At 35.4% G+C, this 16,384-nt stretch overlaps 1 protein-coding gene across 1 annotated transcript; it reads left to right on the top strand.

Annotated features, from left to right (window-relative positions):
- Positions 1–4,310: 4,310 nt before the first annotated feature.
- Positions 4,311–15,091, top strand: LOC18426589 (V-type proton ATPase subunit B 2). The gene is made up of 15 exons (XM_006833250.4): positions 4,311–4,386; positions 6,800–6,871; positions 7,799–7,854; positions 7,998–8,096; positions 8,882–8,941; positions 9,997–10,108; positions 10,261–10,469; positions 11,873–12,001; positions 12,179–12,316; positions 12,702–12,852; positions 13,750–13,832; positions 13,989–14,036; positions 14,166–14,219; positions 14,325–14,408; positions 14,516–15,091. The coding sequence occupies exons 2-15, from the start codon at positions 6,814–6,816 to the stop codon at positions 14,708–14,710; spliced, it is 1,476 nt and encodes a 491-aa protein (XP_006833313.1). The 5' UTR covers positions 4,311–4,386; positions 6,800–6,813; the 3' UTR covers positions 14,711–15,091.
- Positions 15,092–16,384: the final 1,293 nt, after the last annotated feature.

The following is a 16,384-nucleotide window of genomic DNA, read 5'->3' as shown; positions in this document are numbered from 1 at the left end:
AATTTTAAGGCTAGTAAATATAATAATGATATTTGATTATTTTATAGTAAAAATTTGAAAATGAAAAAACTATAATTTGACAAATTAATAAATCATTTAAATTAGTGAAGGCATGTGCTATTAGCTAGAGACGCGAGAAAAAATCCCAAGCCATGATAGGGTTATGTATGTCATTCTATGGAAGTCCATAGGGCATGAATGTAACTTTAAGGTCTTGACTCTTTGATGTTACATATGGTCGGAGTCAGCTCCAAATTTTTTTAATGGAGTAGTCCTATCAAATATTTTTTTAAAATATTTTTATTAGTTTCCATTAAACTCAAGTGTGGGTTATTGAATATTTGTTAGAAAAGTATATTTACCTGATGTTTTGAATAATCAAAGTAAATCACACTTTGAAATAGTATAGAAAGATGTTATTTTAGTACCATAAATTTTGTGTGATGGTTTAAAATTTTATTTTTATCTCTAATTATAAAATTTAAAACTTAAAAAATAATGTAGTTGAGCAGAATACTTGATAATATTGAAAATTGTCATTTTAAAAAATGCATTACAAAATGTCCTATTTTTAATACTTGTTATATTATTAAGAAAAATATCTCTATAAACTCTATTTTATTTGGTTTATTTCTTTCTAAACTGAAAGTTCAAAACCTTATCTTCAAATCCCTATATACCGTTATCTATTTTTACTTCAGCATTTTTAACCCAAACAAATTTATAAATACATCTTTTCTAACCGCCTCTCTTTCCTCCAGTGTTTCATATTCTCTCTCCACGTGAATCTCCCAAACCCTTCTCTATCTCTATTTCCCCAAACCCCTCTCTCTCTCTCTTTTTGTCCATCATCTGTCTACTATGCTTCTCTAAGTCCTTTTCTCTCTCTTTATTTTTCCCATCCTTTCTCTCTCTCCGTGTTTCCCCAAATCTCTCTCTCTCTCCTGTGATTCCCTAAATTCATCTCTTATGATTCCCTATATCCATCTCACTCTCCCCTATGTTTCCCCGAATCTCTCTCTCCTATGTTTGCCCAAAGCCATGTCTCTCCTCTCTCTCTAAATCACAGTCTCTCGCTCACCCCAAATTACAACTAAAGCTTTTATTTGCCCATCTCAAATGGCTAGGGCTTATGAGTAGGTAAGCCACCAATGTTATGTTTATTCATAAGCATGCATAACTTTGACTCTGTGTGATCATGTCCATTGATGATTTTTCCTTTCCAATTTCTCTCGGGCCTATTGATAAGTTATAACAAATATTTCATAAAACTCAATCCATTTTGACAAAATGAAGATTCCAATGATACAATGTTCTAGGATATTTCAAGTGCAAATAAAAGAACATAGTAAAACCAATGCCGTGAATTGGCCACCAATAAGCCCAATCAGAACAGTCACAATTAGCATGAGATGCTCAAGATCTTGCTTTTGATCCAGCATCAACACTGGGAAATTCAATGGAATCCAAACTTCATCTTCTTGGCCTAGTTCTTCTATTTCTTATGGTTCTTTGTAATCAGATGAGGAAGCAACACCATCAAGAGCCCCATTCTATCTCCAGCAAAATAATAGCAAAAAACAAAATGACAAAAATGGGCCAAAATCAGGCAATAGAGCAGCCAGATTTGCTTCTTATCATGACCAAAAGGCTCTAAGCCGGTGCTTTCAAGGCAACACTCAATGGATTCAAGCTTTTGGCCAACCCATCAACGCGAGAGTGAGGGGAGAGAGATGGATTCAAGCTTGTTTCCTTATCTATATGTTGTTCTCTTTCTCTCTCCGTATACTTACTGTGTATTTAGGAGGAGAGAGAGTGTGAGGGGAGAGATGAAAAATATGAAGAGAGAAAGAACGAGATGAGACAGAATGAAAGGTTAGAGTGGGAAAGTGTTTGGGAGGAGCGAGAGTGAGCGATTAGAGATGGGAACACAGAGGTGCAAGGAAAAAGAAAAAGTGAAGTTTTGGAGGGCTTTTAGAAAATGTATGTCTTTTTAGATTTGTTTGGCCTAAAAAAACAGGTTTAAAGTAGCTCTGGGAGTTAGAAGAAATAAAATCTATAATTTTTATACTCCAATATATCTTTTAAAACCTTAGGTCTATTATAAAATGAAACCTAAAAATAAGGGACATAGAGACATTTTCCCATTTTATTATATTCATATGAGATTTTTGTGAATGGAAACAACTTATTCTAATAAATTTTTGAGGTGTGTCTTAATTTGGTTGTTTAGGGCCTTGTACAAAGTACCCTTGGTTTTGTTGATGATGACCTAAATGCCCCTGGTCGTTACCTAGGAGTGACTAGGATCTTTTGGAAGATTTTACCCTAGCTGGTCATGAATGATCCCAATGTCTAGCTGTTCTTTTCTACCCTGCTCAATATTTCCAGGGCACTAATTTAAGTATTTGGACTAAAAGTTTTGAACAAGTTATTGTTGTTATTGTTAATCCAAAGCATTAGATTTTAAAGGGTGTTTTATGATTAGAAATTTTAGGAGTAATAATACTAAGTCCATTGTTAGGGTGGAGTTACCTTAGAGTAATTCTTATTAATGAGACATTCATCTGGACCAAAAAGTTGTATCGGTTCGGTGAGTAAGGCTTCAAAAAATTTGGTATGGATCGGCAAATCGATGATCTAGGGTGAGCCCACTAGCTTACGGGAAAAATGAGCCCAACGGCAAAGATTGAATATGGGCCGATCTGAATATCATGGATGTCCAGTAGTGTTTGAATTTAAATTTTTTTTTCTACAAAACCAAATCACTTTAAATTTGGAGCGTGTGCACATAAAAAATAGGTGAATCTTCAAGAAATATTAAAAATATATTTTACATGAAATAAATTAACCAAAATACCCTTGAAAAGTTTCGAGGGTATTTTGGTTAATTTGTTTTTAGTGAATTATTTTTTTATATTTTTATTAGGTGCATCTTGATGAGAATAACACACACCTAAAATTTAAAGTGATTTAGATTTGTATAAAAAAACTTAAAATTTAAACACTACAAGATATCTGTGATCGTCAAATTGGCCCAAATCAATCTGGACCGTTGGAACTGAGGTATCTAGCCAGCCCAGATCTCTTGGTTCCTTGATAGACTCGCTTAGTTCTTTAACAGAACCAGAAGAGTCCATAAAAATTGGACCAATTCCCTATTCCTCGTAGGAACCGATCGGCAATTCCCAATCTAGCTGTTAGGTTTTAAAACACTCATATGTACCATTTTTTTTTTAGGGTTATTCTTGAATGCCATGACTCAAAATGTCGGCCCTAGATCGACCATTAAGTAGTCTAAATCATTAGTTCCCAAACGTCTGCACTCCAATCAATGTTATCAAAATCAAACAGGTATTTGAAACAGTTGCAATCAAGTCAAACTACGCTCCATATCAATCAAAACGGTTGAATCAAAATTTTTAAAAATAAAGTAAAAATAAAATAATTTAAAAAGAAAAATGATCATATAGGACCCTCTCCCACTCATGTGTATAGGACTTCAAATGATCATTATTAAATTTGACACGGATCTTTAAAAAATTTAAGTCCCACACCATGTCATAACTTTTCTAGGAATTCGTACCAAATTTAATGGTGATCATTTGAGGTCCTATACACATGGGTGATGGAGGGCCCTATAGGATCATTATTCATGTTAAAATATAAAATATTTTTTTTAAAGGGCAAGTTTTCTATGATGTCCTATAGGATCATTATTCATGTTAAAATATAAAATGTTTTTTTTAAAAAGGCAAGTTTTCTATGCCAAAATTTATTTTTATAGATCTATCCTATTAAAGTCAACCAATCATACGAATCAAAATTGCTAAATACTAATTTAACTGATTATTACTGAAATTTGGTTTTTGTTTTGGATCATACCACTTAAGCATAGATGAACTAATTTGATACCATCTAGGTAACATTGTTCCCAATGAACCAAACTCATTAAAACCCTGTCGAACCCTGGGGAGTGGCATTCTCGTAATTCCAACTCACCCTATAATTAATTTATTTTTACTATTTTCGGACACCACGTTGATTGAGGACATGTATGTAATTTCTCTAAAAGTAGCGGGCATAAATGAACCGCAGCGAACTTTATTATCAAAACGCATTGACATGTGAGATTCTACATCTTTTGTGTTCGAAGGTATTTTCCCCATATTTTTCCTTTTTTTGTTAAAATTTATTGGTGAAATGAGAAATTCATGAACAAAATTAATGAAAAAGAAAAATTCTCTCTCTAGATTTATTTACTTTCTCTCTCAAGATGTATATATATTCTTCTGATACTGGATGTCTGTATTGTTCCTTTTTTTTCAGATTCAAGAGAACGAGCACAGTGGAATTGGCCCTGAACCTTTGAGCTTTTGATCTTAGGTATCATTTTTAACCTCAAACTTATAAAATTTTCCCTGATTCTATATTGTTAGGTTGATTTGAGGTCCGTTACTGGAAGCTAGGGTTTTTATTTGGTTGATTCTGGTCTTTGTGAAGTTTGATTTGATGAGCTCCTGCCTTTGGTCTCTTTTATTGGTCTCTCTTTCTCTGTGAGACTAATTTCACTATGATCTTTACATCCTTTCTTCTCAGAAACTGAATGCTTGGCTTGATTTGATAATGTCCAATGTATGTTGTTGTAAAATTTTTTGAGGGATGTGCTTTTTACATAAGTGGATCTCTGGTTTGGAAAACCCTAACTCTGTAGTCTCGAGACTGCGTTCTATAAATTTTGTTTTTTGTATATGCTATTATTGACCAGTTGATTGAAGTATTTTGACGGTTCAGATCAGCCCAAAAATCTTTGGTGATCTGATACTGGTGTAGCCCATTAATGATTTCTTGATAAGTACCCATTAATGAAGTGTTGCTTTGTGGCGAACTTTGAAGAAACTATGTACTTTTTTTTTTTTGGACTCATCATGCTATAAAATGTTCCATGATTGATGAGTTAACATATTTTTGGGCCAGTATTTCAGAGAGTATATTGCATTCTAGTGTTTACAGGAAAATACTTACTGCTATTGGTCATGAAGTTATTGTGAGTTGTGACATTTTGGGAACTTTTAATATGAAACTGTGTATCTTTGGTCCAGAAATTATGCGGTAGCAGTTTTGTGGAATGTTTTACTTTTCGAGTACATTTGAATGTCCGAATATTTTTGAGCTCTTGAGGATACTTTTCCTTGGGATTTTTTTTGCCAAAATTAAGGAAACTATTGACCTTTGAGGATCTTGAGTTGCATTGATTAATCTGTTTTGGTTCATGATTGGTGCTCATCTGTTCTCCTAGGATAAGAGTTCTGAGAAATTTTGGCTTAGAAAGAGCCTTTGCTTGTGTTCATTGGTTAAGAATCCAACACTAAGATGTGATGGAGCAAGCGTGATTATGTGCCTTAAAAAGTAGTGAATCAACACTCAGCACTTCTAACTTGGACTCGCCACAGTTGCTCAGACTTGGCCTGCCTGCTCTGGGACCAAACCTATGGGAACCTGTAGAGTCTGGCTGGTTCCAAATATATCATGATTATGTTTAGGACTCGGCTTAATTGAGTCTCTCACTACTCAAGTAGGGATGACGGGAACTGTAGGGCGAAAAGCATGAATAATGAGAACATATAAAAGTGAGAGTTGAAATTTGTAAACAAAAAACTAGCAACTAAGTTGATTAACTAGGGTTTTGACTAGGTTTAGTATCCTGCTAGGTCAGCAAATTATTGTTTTCTAATCACCTGAACCATGGAGGCAACCAGCAACCACTAAGAGTTTTGGGATTTATATTAATGAAAGTTAGGGGGGTGAGTGGCAAGACAAGAAAGGATAGAATCCGAAATAAATCAATTCGGGAAAGTTTAGGTGTGGCACCAATAGGTGATAAGATAAGAGAGAGAAAACTTAGGTGGGCTGGCCATGTGTGGCGTTGATCTTGTACAATACCTATTAGGAGGTACGAGTTAGTTCAAGTGGAAGGATTGAAAAGGGCAAGGGGTAGGCCTAAAAGGATGTGGTTGGAAGTAGTCTAAAAAGATATGGGGACTTATGGCCTCACTGAAGGTATGGCCTTAAATAGAGCAGAATGGTGGACCAGGATTCGTGTAACCGACCTCAATTAATTGGGAAAAGGCTATGAGCGGACCTCAATTAATTGGGAAAAGGCTATGATGATGATGATGATGATAATTCATGATAGTTAGGGTTGAAGAACATGCTCTATTTTCGGTTTTTTTTTTTTTTTTTTGCTTAATTGTGTTATTGGAATTCAGAAATTAGGATTAGAGATATGGTATAATTACAATTCGAAAAAGCTATGGCATACTGTTTATAAGTTTATACGAATTTAAAAAACATAAGTTTGTGCTGCAGTTACTGGGTTAACACTTGGTCACAATTTCCTCAAAACAAAATAAATGTTTTGTCACAATCAACTGAATGATGAAAGTATATTCAGATTGTATCTGTGATCGATATACATATGATGTATGTTTGTCATTATTTATACAGCTCATATGTGATTCACCACTTCCACAAGAAATGCCTACATTTGCTAGGAACTATAGTCCATTTTACACTGATTTTGATAAGATAATCCATTCTTTAGCTTTTCATATTTGATGTCCTGCTAGAATTTCTTGTTCATAGGATTTTTCACTTCTAGATGGTAGCTTCATACTTTCTTTGCTGTCAAAGTGTTGTATTATGTTGAAACAGAGTGTTGAGCCCGCTTCATCAATTTATGAGGAATCTGTTGGGTGTTTTATGATCAGTTGAAAATGATGCAATTTAATTTTTTCAGATTATTGTTTGAAGATGGGTGTCGCACAAAAGACTCCTGACATGGAGGAAGGATCATTGGAGATTGGAATTGGTATGTTTCTTGTACGTTCAAGAAAATCATACAAATAGCACTTTAACCCTCAACAATGATTGTACATGTTTTTGTCTCGTATCAATTTATCCTATTCAAAATTCATGTAAGGTGACCTTTCTGGACTGCTTGATTATTATATTATAACATGTCATTATCATTTGAGGGGTCTCTATGAAATCAAATGTAGTTAGCCTTATGCTTCATCTCATTTTAACTACAAATATCCTTTTACTACTACTAGAAATAGAAATTTTAGAAGGAACCTTCCGTTTTTTATCAGAAAAACTTTCTCTTTCATCTGTAGTTGTAAGAAAACATATCCATATTTGTGAAGTAAAATTTCTTAAAACTTTGAGAGAATTGATATTTCAGTTTTGTCTTAAATTGTATTAATCATACACAAGTATAGCGTCATTTGTTGAGATTCTTAAATTAATCAACTTTTTTCATGATTTTTGGGTAAGTTATTTCTAGAGTTTTCACCATTTTTCCAGGTTTTTCACTAGATTCAAAAACATTAGAATTATTAATCATCTGAGTAATTCCCGAGAAAAATTGGGATTATTCTTTGACTTTTCAGCTTGCTTTGTATGGGAAGCAGCCATACTGATGTTTGTTTACGCTTATTGGGTGTTCATGCTATATGACATGCACATGCTTGAATAAGTGCATTGAGTTCAGTACTTTTTCTTGATGTCTTTTCACAAAATCTGGGCTTTGGATTCTGATTTCGGAATTCGTTGTGTTTTTGGTTAAATATGAATTGCTTAGACTAGCTGTGAATTATGATATTATAAAGAACTTGATCTAGATGCTTGATTTTGATGTTCAGATTTCATTTACTAGAACAAGCTTTGATATGATATCAGTGATCCATTTCAACCTAAATCTATTCTAATGTAATATATTTTGATTTCTATTCAGAGTACAGAACTGTCTCTGGTGTTGCTGGCCCACTCGTTATCTTGGAGAAAGTTAAGGTATGCTGATGTGCTATCTCCTATTCTATTCAATCGAAGCTTCTCTGCTTATACATGCATACACATGTATTTATTTTTATTGTGGGTATTTTCTGAAACTTGTATTTTTCGTTCTAATTTGGAGTCACTGCTCTAAATCATAGGGTCCGAAATACCAAGAGATTGTCAACATACGTCTAGGAGATGGCACAAATCGACGTGGTCAGGTTCTGGAAGTTGATGGAGAGAAAGCTGTTGTGCAGGTTCCTACTTTAACTTCCGTTATTGAGGAGGGTTGTATATCTCTGTGTGGTTATACTTGTGAGCTTTCAGAATGCACAGTACTTTTTGGGGATATTGGTTCCAAGTAGTAGTTGAAGATTTTGTCTTAATTGCTAAACAATATGCAGATCAATGATGAGTAGTTTGTATTTTCTTGGCAAAGTAACTGTTTCTATCAGTTGTATTCTATAGTTGTTGTGGCTTTTTATTTCGAAGAAGAGGCATTCCAATTATGTATGAAAAAGAGAGCAACAAAAATAGGGAGAAGAATGACAATGTCTGCACGGTCTTTGCAAGGCATCTAGAACGAAATGTTTCAAAATGGGTCTTTAGTTTGGAAATTTAATTACCTAGCGAGCATCCTAAAAAACATAGATCTTTTCGTAATTCCAATTTGGGTGCTTGTGTTTAGTCTTTTTAATGAAAACACTGTCACTATATGGTTGAAGCTTATTTTTTTAGCGGTTGAAGTGCGGCTTAGATGTGGTGCAAGCTGCTTTTTAAATGATAAAAGGTGGATGAGTTAAAGATAAAGCCATAGAAATTTGATGTTACGGTCTTCTGGGCTTGGTTTGGGGCATGATATGTTTCATATTCCTGAAATTTGTGAGATGTATGAAATGTGTCTATACATGCTCAGTTTACAATAACTTCCTTTTATGTGTGGTAGACTACTTCCAACTGTTGCCTGCTTGCCTTTCTTTTTGAATTGGTTGGCTGTTTGTACTGTAAGGTATATTTGGTTATATCTTGTTTTGTCTGCCAGGTTTTTGAAGGAACTTCAGGAATCGACAACAAATTTACAACTATACAGTTCACTGGGGAGGTAAAGGGCTTCATTTTTCCAGTCGTCTGCTGCGATCTGACAAATTTTTAGCTTTCTTTAATGTGATTTTATGCAGGATATAATTTTTTTCTTGGAACTACATTTCAAATAGCTGCGGGCACCTGTTTTTGGGCCATGGTAATAAATGAGGAAATCAGTTAAGCTTCACAGAATGTAAGAATGAAGTCCATGGGCACTTGAAGATCCGATCATATTAGATAAAATGAATTTCTACAACCAAATGATAACTAGCCCTATTGGATATTAGGGAGCACTTATATTACCAAAGGAGCATAAGATGTGACCCCATTCTTTTTTGTGAGTGCAGGGTGGATAAGAGTACCATCTCCTCTACTTGTCTACACTTCATGCTGGATAGTATAAACTAAAAGCTATTATTAATGACTGCAGCTATACTGACAAATCACTCAAAAGTCACCAATCTTCTCCAGCGGTTCTTGTTCTTGGGTCCTTAAAGGCTATTTCAACAATCTATTGGTCTAACCAAGTAAACCCTGGGAATTTGCAAAATTCAAACTTCACTGTTTATGTCCCCTCTAGGAATGGATATCTCTTAACAGCCATGTTAGTCACCTACTCATTAACCTGCCCCTCAAATCCTGCCTAATTCTAGGACACCCCTCTACTTTTCTCCCTTCCTTCCCCCCCTCCCCCCTCCCCCCCAAAAAAAAAGCAAAAACAGCTTCCTCTCAACAATCTGCAATATGGGCCTCTCTGTCCACTTTTAGTTTAACTACTCCCTGAAACTCATTCCTAGCTTTTCCCATGTACTGTAAAATGAATACCCACTGAGACTCTTGCAGTGTCGCACCTATTCCCACCAAGCCCTTGGAGGTTTGTGGGCCTTCTGTAACCCTTATTCGCCTGGAACTCCATAACCACATACACAAGCAAATGCACATGATTGACATGCACACGTAATGTGGCGTTTTGCAATTATCAATCGTTGGCAGTTTTTGTCATATCTGATTGAGGAGTCCTTTTATTTTGTTTTCCTTGTCAGAGTTTCTTCACATTTTGGTTTTATTTTGTAGGTTCTGAAAACTCCAGTCTCTTTGGATATGCTCGGGCGTATTTTCAATGGATCTGGAAAACCTATTGATAATGGTCCTCCTATATTGCCTGAAGCATACTTGGATATCTCAGGTAAGCTGTTAACAGTAACTCATTGGTTCTTATGTTGTCAGTTGTCCATTCAGGTGTGGCATGCAATGTCTGGCAAGTGTTTACATGCATCCTTTTTCTTGAGGGTATTTTGGTATGTTGATTCTGACCTCCTTACTGCTAATATGTTACAGGAAGTTCTATCAATCCTAGTGAGAGAACATACCCTGAAGAAATGATTCAGACTGGGATATCCACTATAGATGTTATGAATTCCATTGCCAGAGGACAGAAGATTCCTCTCTTCTCTGCTGCTGGGCTTCCTCATAATGAGATTGCGGCTCAGATTTGTCGTCAAGCCGGTCTTGTAAAGCGGAAGGAGAAGTCTGGAAATCTACTCGAGGTAATACAAATACTTTTCATCATCATCAGAACATTTTCTCAACTATTTAGGGTCGACTACACGAATCGTGATGTCATTCTGCTCTATCAAGGGCTATACCTTCAGTGGGGCCATAAGTCCCTATATCTTTTCTCACTATTCTCAACCTTGTCCTTTTGGGTCTATCCCTTGCCCTTTTTGAGCCTTCCACTTGAACCAATTGATAATGGTCCCATATTAATAGGTAATACAAACCCTTTGATATCCTTAATTGGGGACAGACCCAGCTACTAATATTTTAGTCTTGAGATATCATTATGCATTATATCTTTTACTGAAAAAACCAGCAAAAAAAGCAAGAGTTCTATGGTTTTCAAATTTATATTTTTTGAACGATGATGTTGAAATATGTTTAACTATGAGTGGTTTCAAAGAGAATTGAACTATCCTAGGATATTCAAAATATGATGGGATTTACCTATTTCTTGTGGAAAGGCATTCTACACTTTGTGTGCACATCAGAGGGATTTAAATCTAGTGGAACTGCTGAGAGTTCTGGACTTCTGGTATTATACTTTGGAACTGGTTCATTTTCATAGTTTCCTTTGAGAGTATTGAAATTTACTGAAATTTCAAAGATCATGTGGAAATTTGGAGAGATTGTCTGCTTGTTCCCTTTTCTAGTAGGATATAATAGAAAAGAATATATGGTTTATATGTATATTTATATATTTTTAGCCGACCCCAAATAACCGGGACAAGGCTTGGATGATGATGATGATGATGATGTGTATATATATCTTTTATTGTTAACTTTACTTGTAAAACACATATATATGTTTGTATGTACGTTTATGCATGCATGCATACATACACACATTCCTAATTGCCCAACTTCACTTAATTGAAGTAAGCGTGTACCCTATCTACCCGTAGAAAGTGAAGGGCAAACCTTGAGTTGCCTTTTGATTAAGTTTTGAAATTTGGGGTGTATTGGCCAGTTAATCCTGTTTTACCCCCCTATTTTGAATATTACCAGACTTGGGTTCAATAATAACCTACTTATGGATTTCAGCCCCTAGGTTGAGGATTTTAATTCTAACTATTTGATTGTAATAAAAAAGATAGAATAAGAATTCATAAGATTTAAAACCTATGATGCCATTTTTTTTAATTTAGAAACCCATAGTCCTATGGAAAAATAATGGTAGTCTTATATTAAGATTATGTTATCAATGCATGAGGTTGGCTGTTCCCATGCACGGCGGTTCCATCTCCCACATGCAACTATTTGATGATGTTTTTATGATTAGCAACAATGAGCCAACTTTGCTTCTTGCTCTTCACTAATTAACTTATCCCTGAAAGGAAAGGTTACCAATGAATGTTGCTGCCTCTAATTTGTTTTCATCATGAGCTGGCAGGATCGGGAAGATGACAATTTTGCTATTGTATTTGCTGCCATGGGAGTAAACATGGAGACTGCCCAATTTTTTAAGCGCGATTTTGAGGAAAATGGGTCAATGGAGAGAGTTACTCTTTTCCTAAACCTGGTACCAGACACTCTTTTGCCCAAGTATTCTTGCAAAAACTGAATTTCGTATAATGTAATGTTAATAAAGAAATACTTTCTGATTTTAATTCAATGAGGATTGTTACTTATCTTTCGATAAAGAAAAATGAGTTGCTGATTAATAATCTTATTTGTTGGTCTCATGCTCTCTCTACAGGCAAATGACCCTACTATTGAGCGTATTATCACTCCTCGTATTGCACTGACAACAGCAGAATATTTGGCCTATGAGTGTGGGAAGCATGTTTTGGTCATTCTAACAGATATGAGTTCATATGCAGATGCACTTCGTGAGGTACTGAAACGAGCCTTGCTAATCTCCTGTTCAGTAACAAACAATGTAGTTGTATTAGCTGATTGCTTATTTGAGAGATCAAAAGATATAATTGTAGAAGATCCCTTCTTACACCCGTTAGGGAATAGCAGTTGAAAATTCAATAGGGAGTTTTTGCTTAGAAAATCAGGTTAGCAGAGTTTTGAAATGACTCAAGTAATTGAAGGGTATTTGTAGTGTTTGGAATCAATATTCTTTGTCTTTTAATGCGATTGATATTTGCTTTTCCATTTGTTGCTTTGGGATAATAGCTTAAGAAAAAGAAAAGTGCTTTCTTACTTATATTGGGAGTGTCATTGTTGGTATTGGTAATGTTTTGAAAGATAGTTGTTGCATTATGGCATAGATATCTGCTGCTCGAGAAGAGGTGCCTGGTCGACGTGGGTATCCTGGGTACATGTACACTGATTTGGCAACCATTTACGAGCGTGCTGGACGTATTCAAGGACGAAAAGGCTCTATCACACAGATCCCTATTTTGACCATGCCTAATGATGGTAAGCAATGTGCCGATGTTTATGTAACTGTTGTTCCTTTGATAAGTATGCTGGAATCAACCCCCACAAGCATTTTCTAATTGAGCTATGCATGCCATGCAGCCATGTTCTCTAGTAATATCCTGGCTTACATTATACATATTTTAGATTTCACTTGCTACCCAAAGTATCCACAAACAAAAGATTTTAGGATACCAGTAGTTGCAACGAATTACCTGGCTTACATTTTACGTATTTGAGATTTCGCTGGCTACCCAAAGTATTCTCAAACAAAAGATTTTAGGATACCTGTAGTGGCAACTGGAGGTTTTCCTGATGTTTTACTGGTTATAAAGTAGATTGCTATGTTATATGCATTTGATTATATGATTCTTTTGTATATTTTTCTTTCTAGGCTTCTCTAGTTAAGAGATTCGAATTTGATTAGCTCTTACAGCATGTCCTTTGAACATTGGAACTTGGTGCATGTGAAACATTTCTACTATTTTCTGAAGCAACTAAAGGTTTCCAATGAAGGAATGAATCTATCCATGTTGAATCACATGAAGTCGCTGGGCTTTCCCCATTTTTCTTAGGAAAATTCATCCAAAGTACTGAATCGTTGCCTTTTATGAGAAAATTCACTTTTTCCCTTTCATGTCGTTGATTTTATTGTTTGCAAATATTCTTTTGGGATTTTAGTATTTCAAATTTGCCAATCACAGTTATCAAATAGTAGGTGTTCCACATTACTACTACAAATATGCTTTGTACATTTTTCATGCTATGACTTGGAAAAAGATAACATTGACTGTTGGATAGTTCCTTTAATATTCTTGTCAAAAGAGAAGGAATAGTTCTACCATCCAAGGGCTGTTTTGCTGGTGATGGGCTCATTATTTCTTTCTTATGGACCAGATATCACACATCCCACCCCAGATCTTACCGGTTACATTACTGAAGGGCAAATATACATTGATAGACAACTTCAAAATCGGCAGGTATACTGTCAAGCCTGCACATTCTTGCTTTTAAAATTATTAAACCCATGAACATATCTTTTGGATAATGAATTGAGCACATTGCTGACTTATGACGTGTACTTTTTGATGAGCTATTATTTGACTTTGATCAATGTTGATTTGTGGTCTCTATAGATATACCCACCAATTAACGTGCTCCCTTCTCTATCGCGATTGATGAAGGTAAAATGCAAGTTTGTATTTATGTTGAAATGATCACTCAAAAGGAGACTATATTGGGTGTAAATCTAGAAAGTTTTCTTTCAAACTGAAACGTTGAACATTGTTGGTCATGGCTTCATTATCTTTCAGAGTGCCATTGGTGAGGGGATGACGCGTAAAGACCATGCTGATGTGTCTAACCAGGTAAAAGAAATTAGAGAATCTTGCATTTTTCTGATATTTCTGTATTTAGTTTATTGGTTTTATTGGTTTGGGTCATTTGCTAATCCTTGGGATGCATTTGCTCAGCTGTATGCAAACTATGCTATTGGGAAGGATGTCCAAGCAATGAAGGCCGTGGTGGGAGAGGAAGCACTCTCTTCCGAAGACTTGGTATCCCTCTGTCTCTCTCCAATTTATTGCAAAGATTCTCCCTCTCTTTCTTACACACACACACCCCTCCCTACTCGCAACTTTCTAACCATCATTCATTAATACAGCTATACCTTGAGTTCCTCGACAAGTTTGAGAGGAAGTTTGTGGCTCAGGGAGCCTATGACACCCGTGACGTTTTCCAATCCCTTGATTTGGCATGGACCCTTCTCAGGATCTTCCCTCGTGAGCTTCTTCACCGTATCCCTGCCAAGATTTTGGACGAGTTCTATAACCGAGATTCAGCTCAGGCCGCCAACTGATGCCTCTTCTTGCTTTCTCTTGCCTCTCTCTCCATGTTGTTTCAATATCAGGGTAATCCTTCTATTCCATGCTCCTATATTTGTTTCTCTCACCTCTCTCGCTATATTCTAGTTGCTCTCTCTCACACCTCCAGAAGAACAAATAAAGTGGGAACCCCTCCCCATAGGGGGGTTTAATCTTCAGAGGATTATCCATCTATAATTTGTTGATTTTATCAGGGGCCCTCGGGGTATTTGTCAGACCATTATGAATGTGTATTTATGGAGTTTAATGTATAAGGTATTTGTGGATTTTGTATTCATTTTGTTTCTGTTGGTGGGTTCTAATATTGGAATGGTTTATTATCTGATATGAAGAAGTGAAGAGTTTTTGGTTTGTCAGAAGTGCCTTTTGGCATCTGATAGGTTGTGATTTTTTATTTATTTTTTTAAGTGAAAGACGCGCTTTCTGATTGTTTTTCTTCGTGCTCCAAAATACAAATAAAGCTCACAGGTTGTCCGGCATTTAATGTCCAACAAGTTTTTGCTCACGTGAAACGTCATATTTTAAAGGCCTGATCACGAGATCACCATGGTTATCGAAACTAACTTGGTCCGGTCTTAAGATTAAAAAACGGATTTGGTCGAAGTTCCGTTAACAACTATCATTTGCAAGTTTCCGACGGTCGAACCAACCAGTTTAGAACCGTTCGATTGTTGTAGGTAAAAACTTTATGAAAATTATTAAAAAAAAAAAAGATTATTAGCAGTAAATCCGAATTTTTTCAGAATCTCATCTGTACCTTTTCTTTCCATTATTTGTATTTATTTAATTTTTTTGGCAAAAATACTCTTCATGGTAATCTTAGATATGTGAAAGCATCATGGTCGATCCAGAACTGTGATGTGTGGCGAAAGGAATGTGATGCTCTTGAAATTTTAGTACCCAAATAGCCATCATGTGTTTTACCATGATGGTCGAGGGAGGCATAACAGTTTTTCAAAGGTCGTGATGTACAAAAAAAGCATTGCTGCACTGTATATTGATCTTTTAAAATTCCGGGATGGTCATGAGAGGCATCACGGTGTTTCAGAGGTATTTTATAATACTGTGATGTTTGAAATTCTATCACGGTTTTGGGTCGACCGTGACGCCTTCACGGATCTAAGATCTAAGATTGAAGGGTATTTTTATCAAAAAAAAAAAAATGTAAATGTTAATGGTGGAGAAAAATGGTATGGATGGGTTTTAAAAAAATTGGGTTCTATTTTTAATAATCTAAAAAAAAAAAGCATATTTCTTGTAATTCTCTGATTTAATAAATTTTAATTTTAGTTTTAATTTTTTTTTTCTTTTCTTCTATAAACAATCTGGTCTAACCTTTGAGCCGTGGTTGGAGTAGTTTTAATTGGACAATTCCTTTGTATTGATTTGGTGGCTGGTTTGTAATAAGGGCTCGCAATTGGACATGCATGGGCTGGGCCAACCCTTATTCTAAAGAGATCATCAAAGTCTTTTCTTAACTAATTGGGATCAAATAATATTTGTACTACTAGAAAATCAATAATGTCTATTCTTTTTTGCGAGACATTATGTCAAACTCCATGAAAAAGCTTATCATTTCGTAAAATGCCATGTTAGAACTTAGAACTATGTGCGTCATGGGATATTAAATGGGTCAAGCATTGATGTTA

Source organism: Amborella trichopoda, chromosome 5 (genome assembly GCF_054954075.1).
Source record: "Amborella trichopoda isolate Santa Cruz 75 chromosome 5, AtrichopodaSantaCruz75HAP2 v2.0, whole genome shotgun sequence".
Classification (NCBI taxonomy): domain Eukaryota; kingdom Viridiplantae; phylum Streptophyta; class Magnoliopsida; order Amborellales; family Amborellaceae; genus Amborella; species Amborella trichopoda.
Note: the sequence above shows the minus strand (reverse complement) of the source record. Positions and strands in the feature narration are given on the sequence as shown.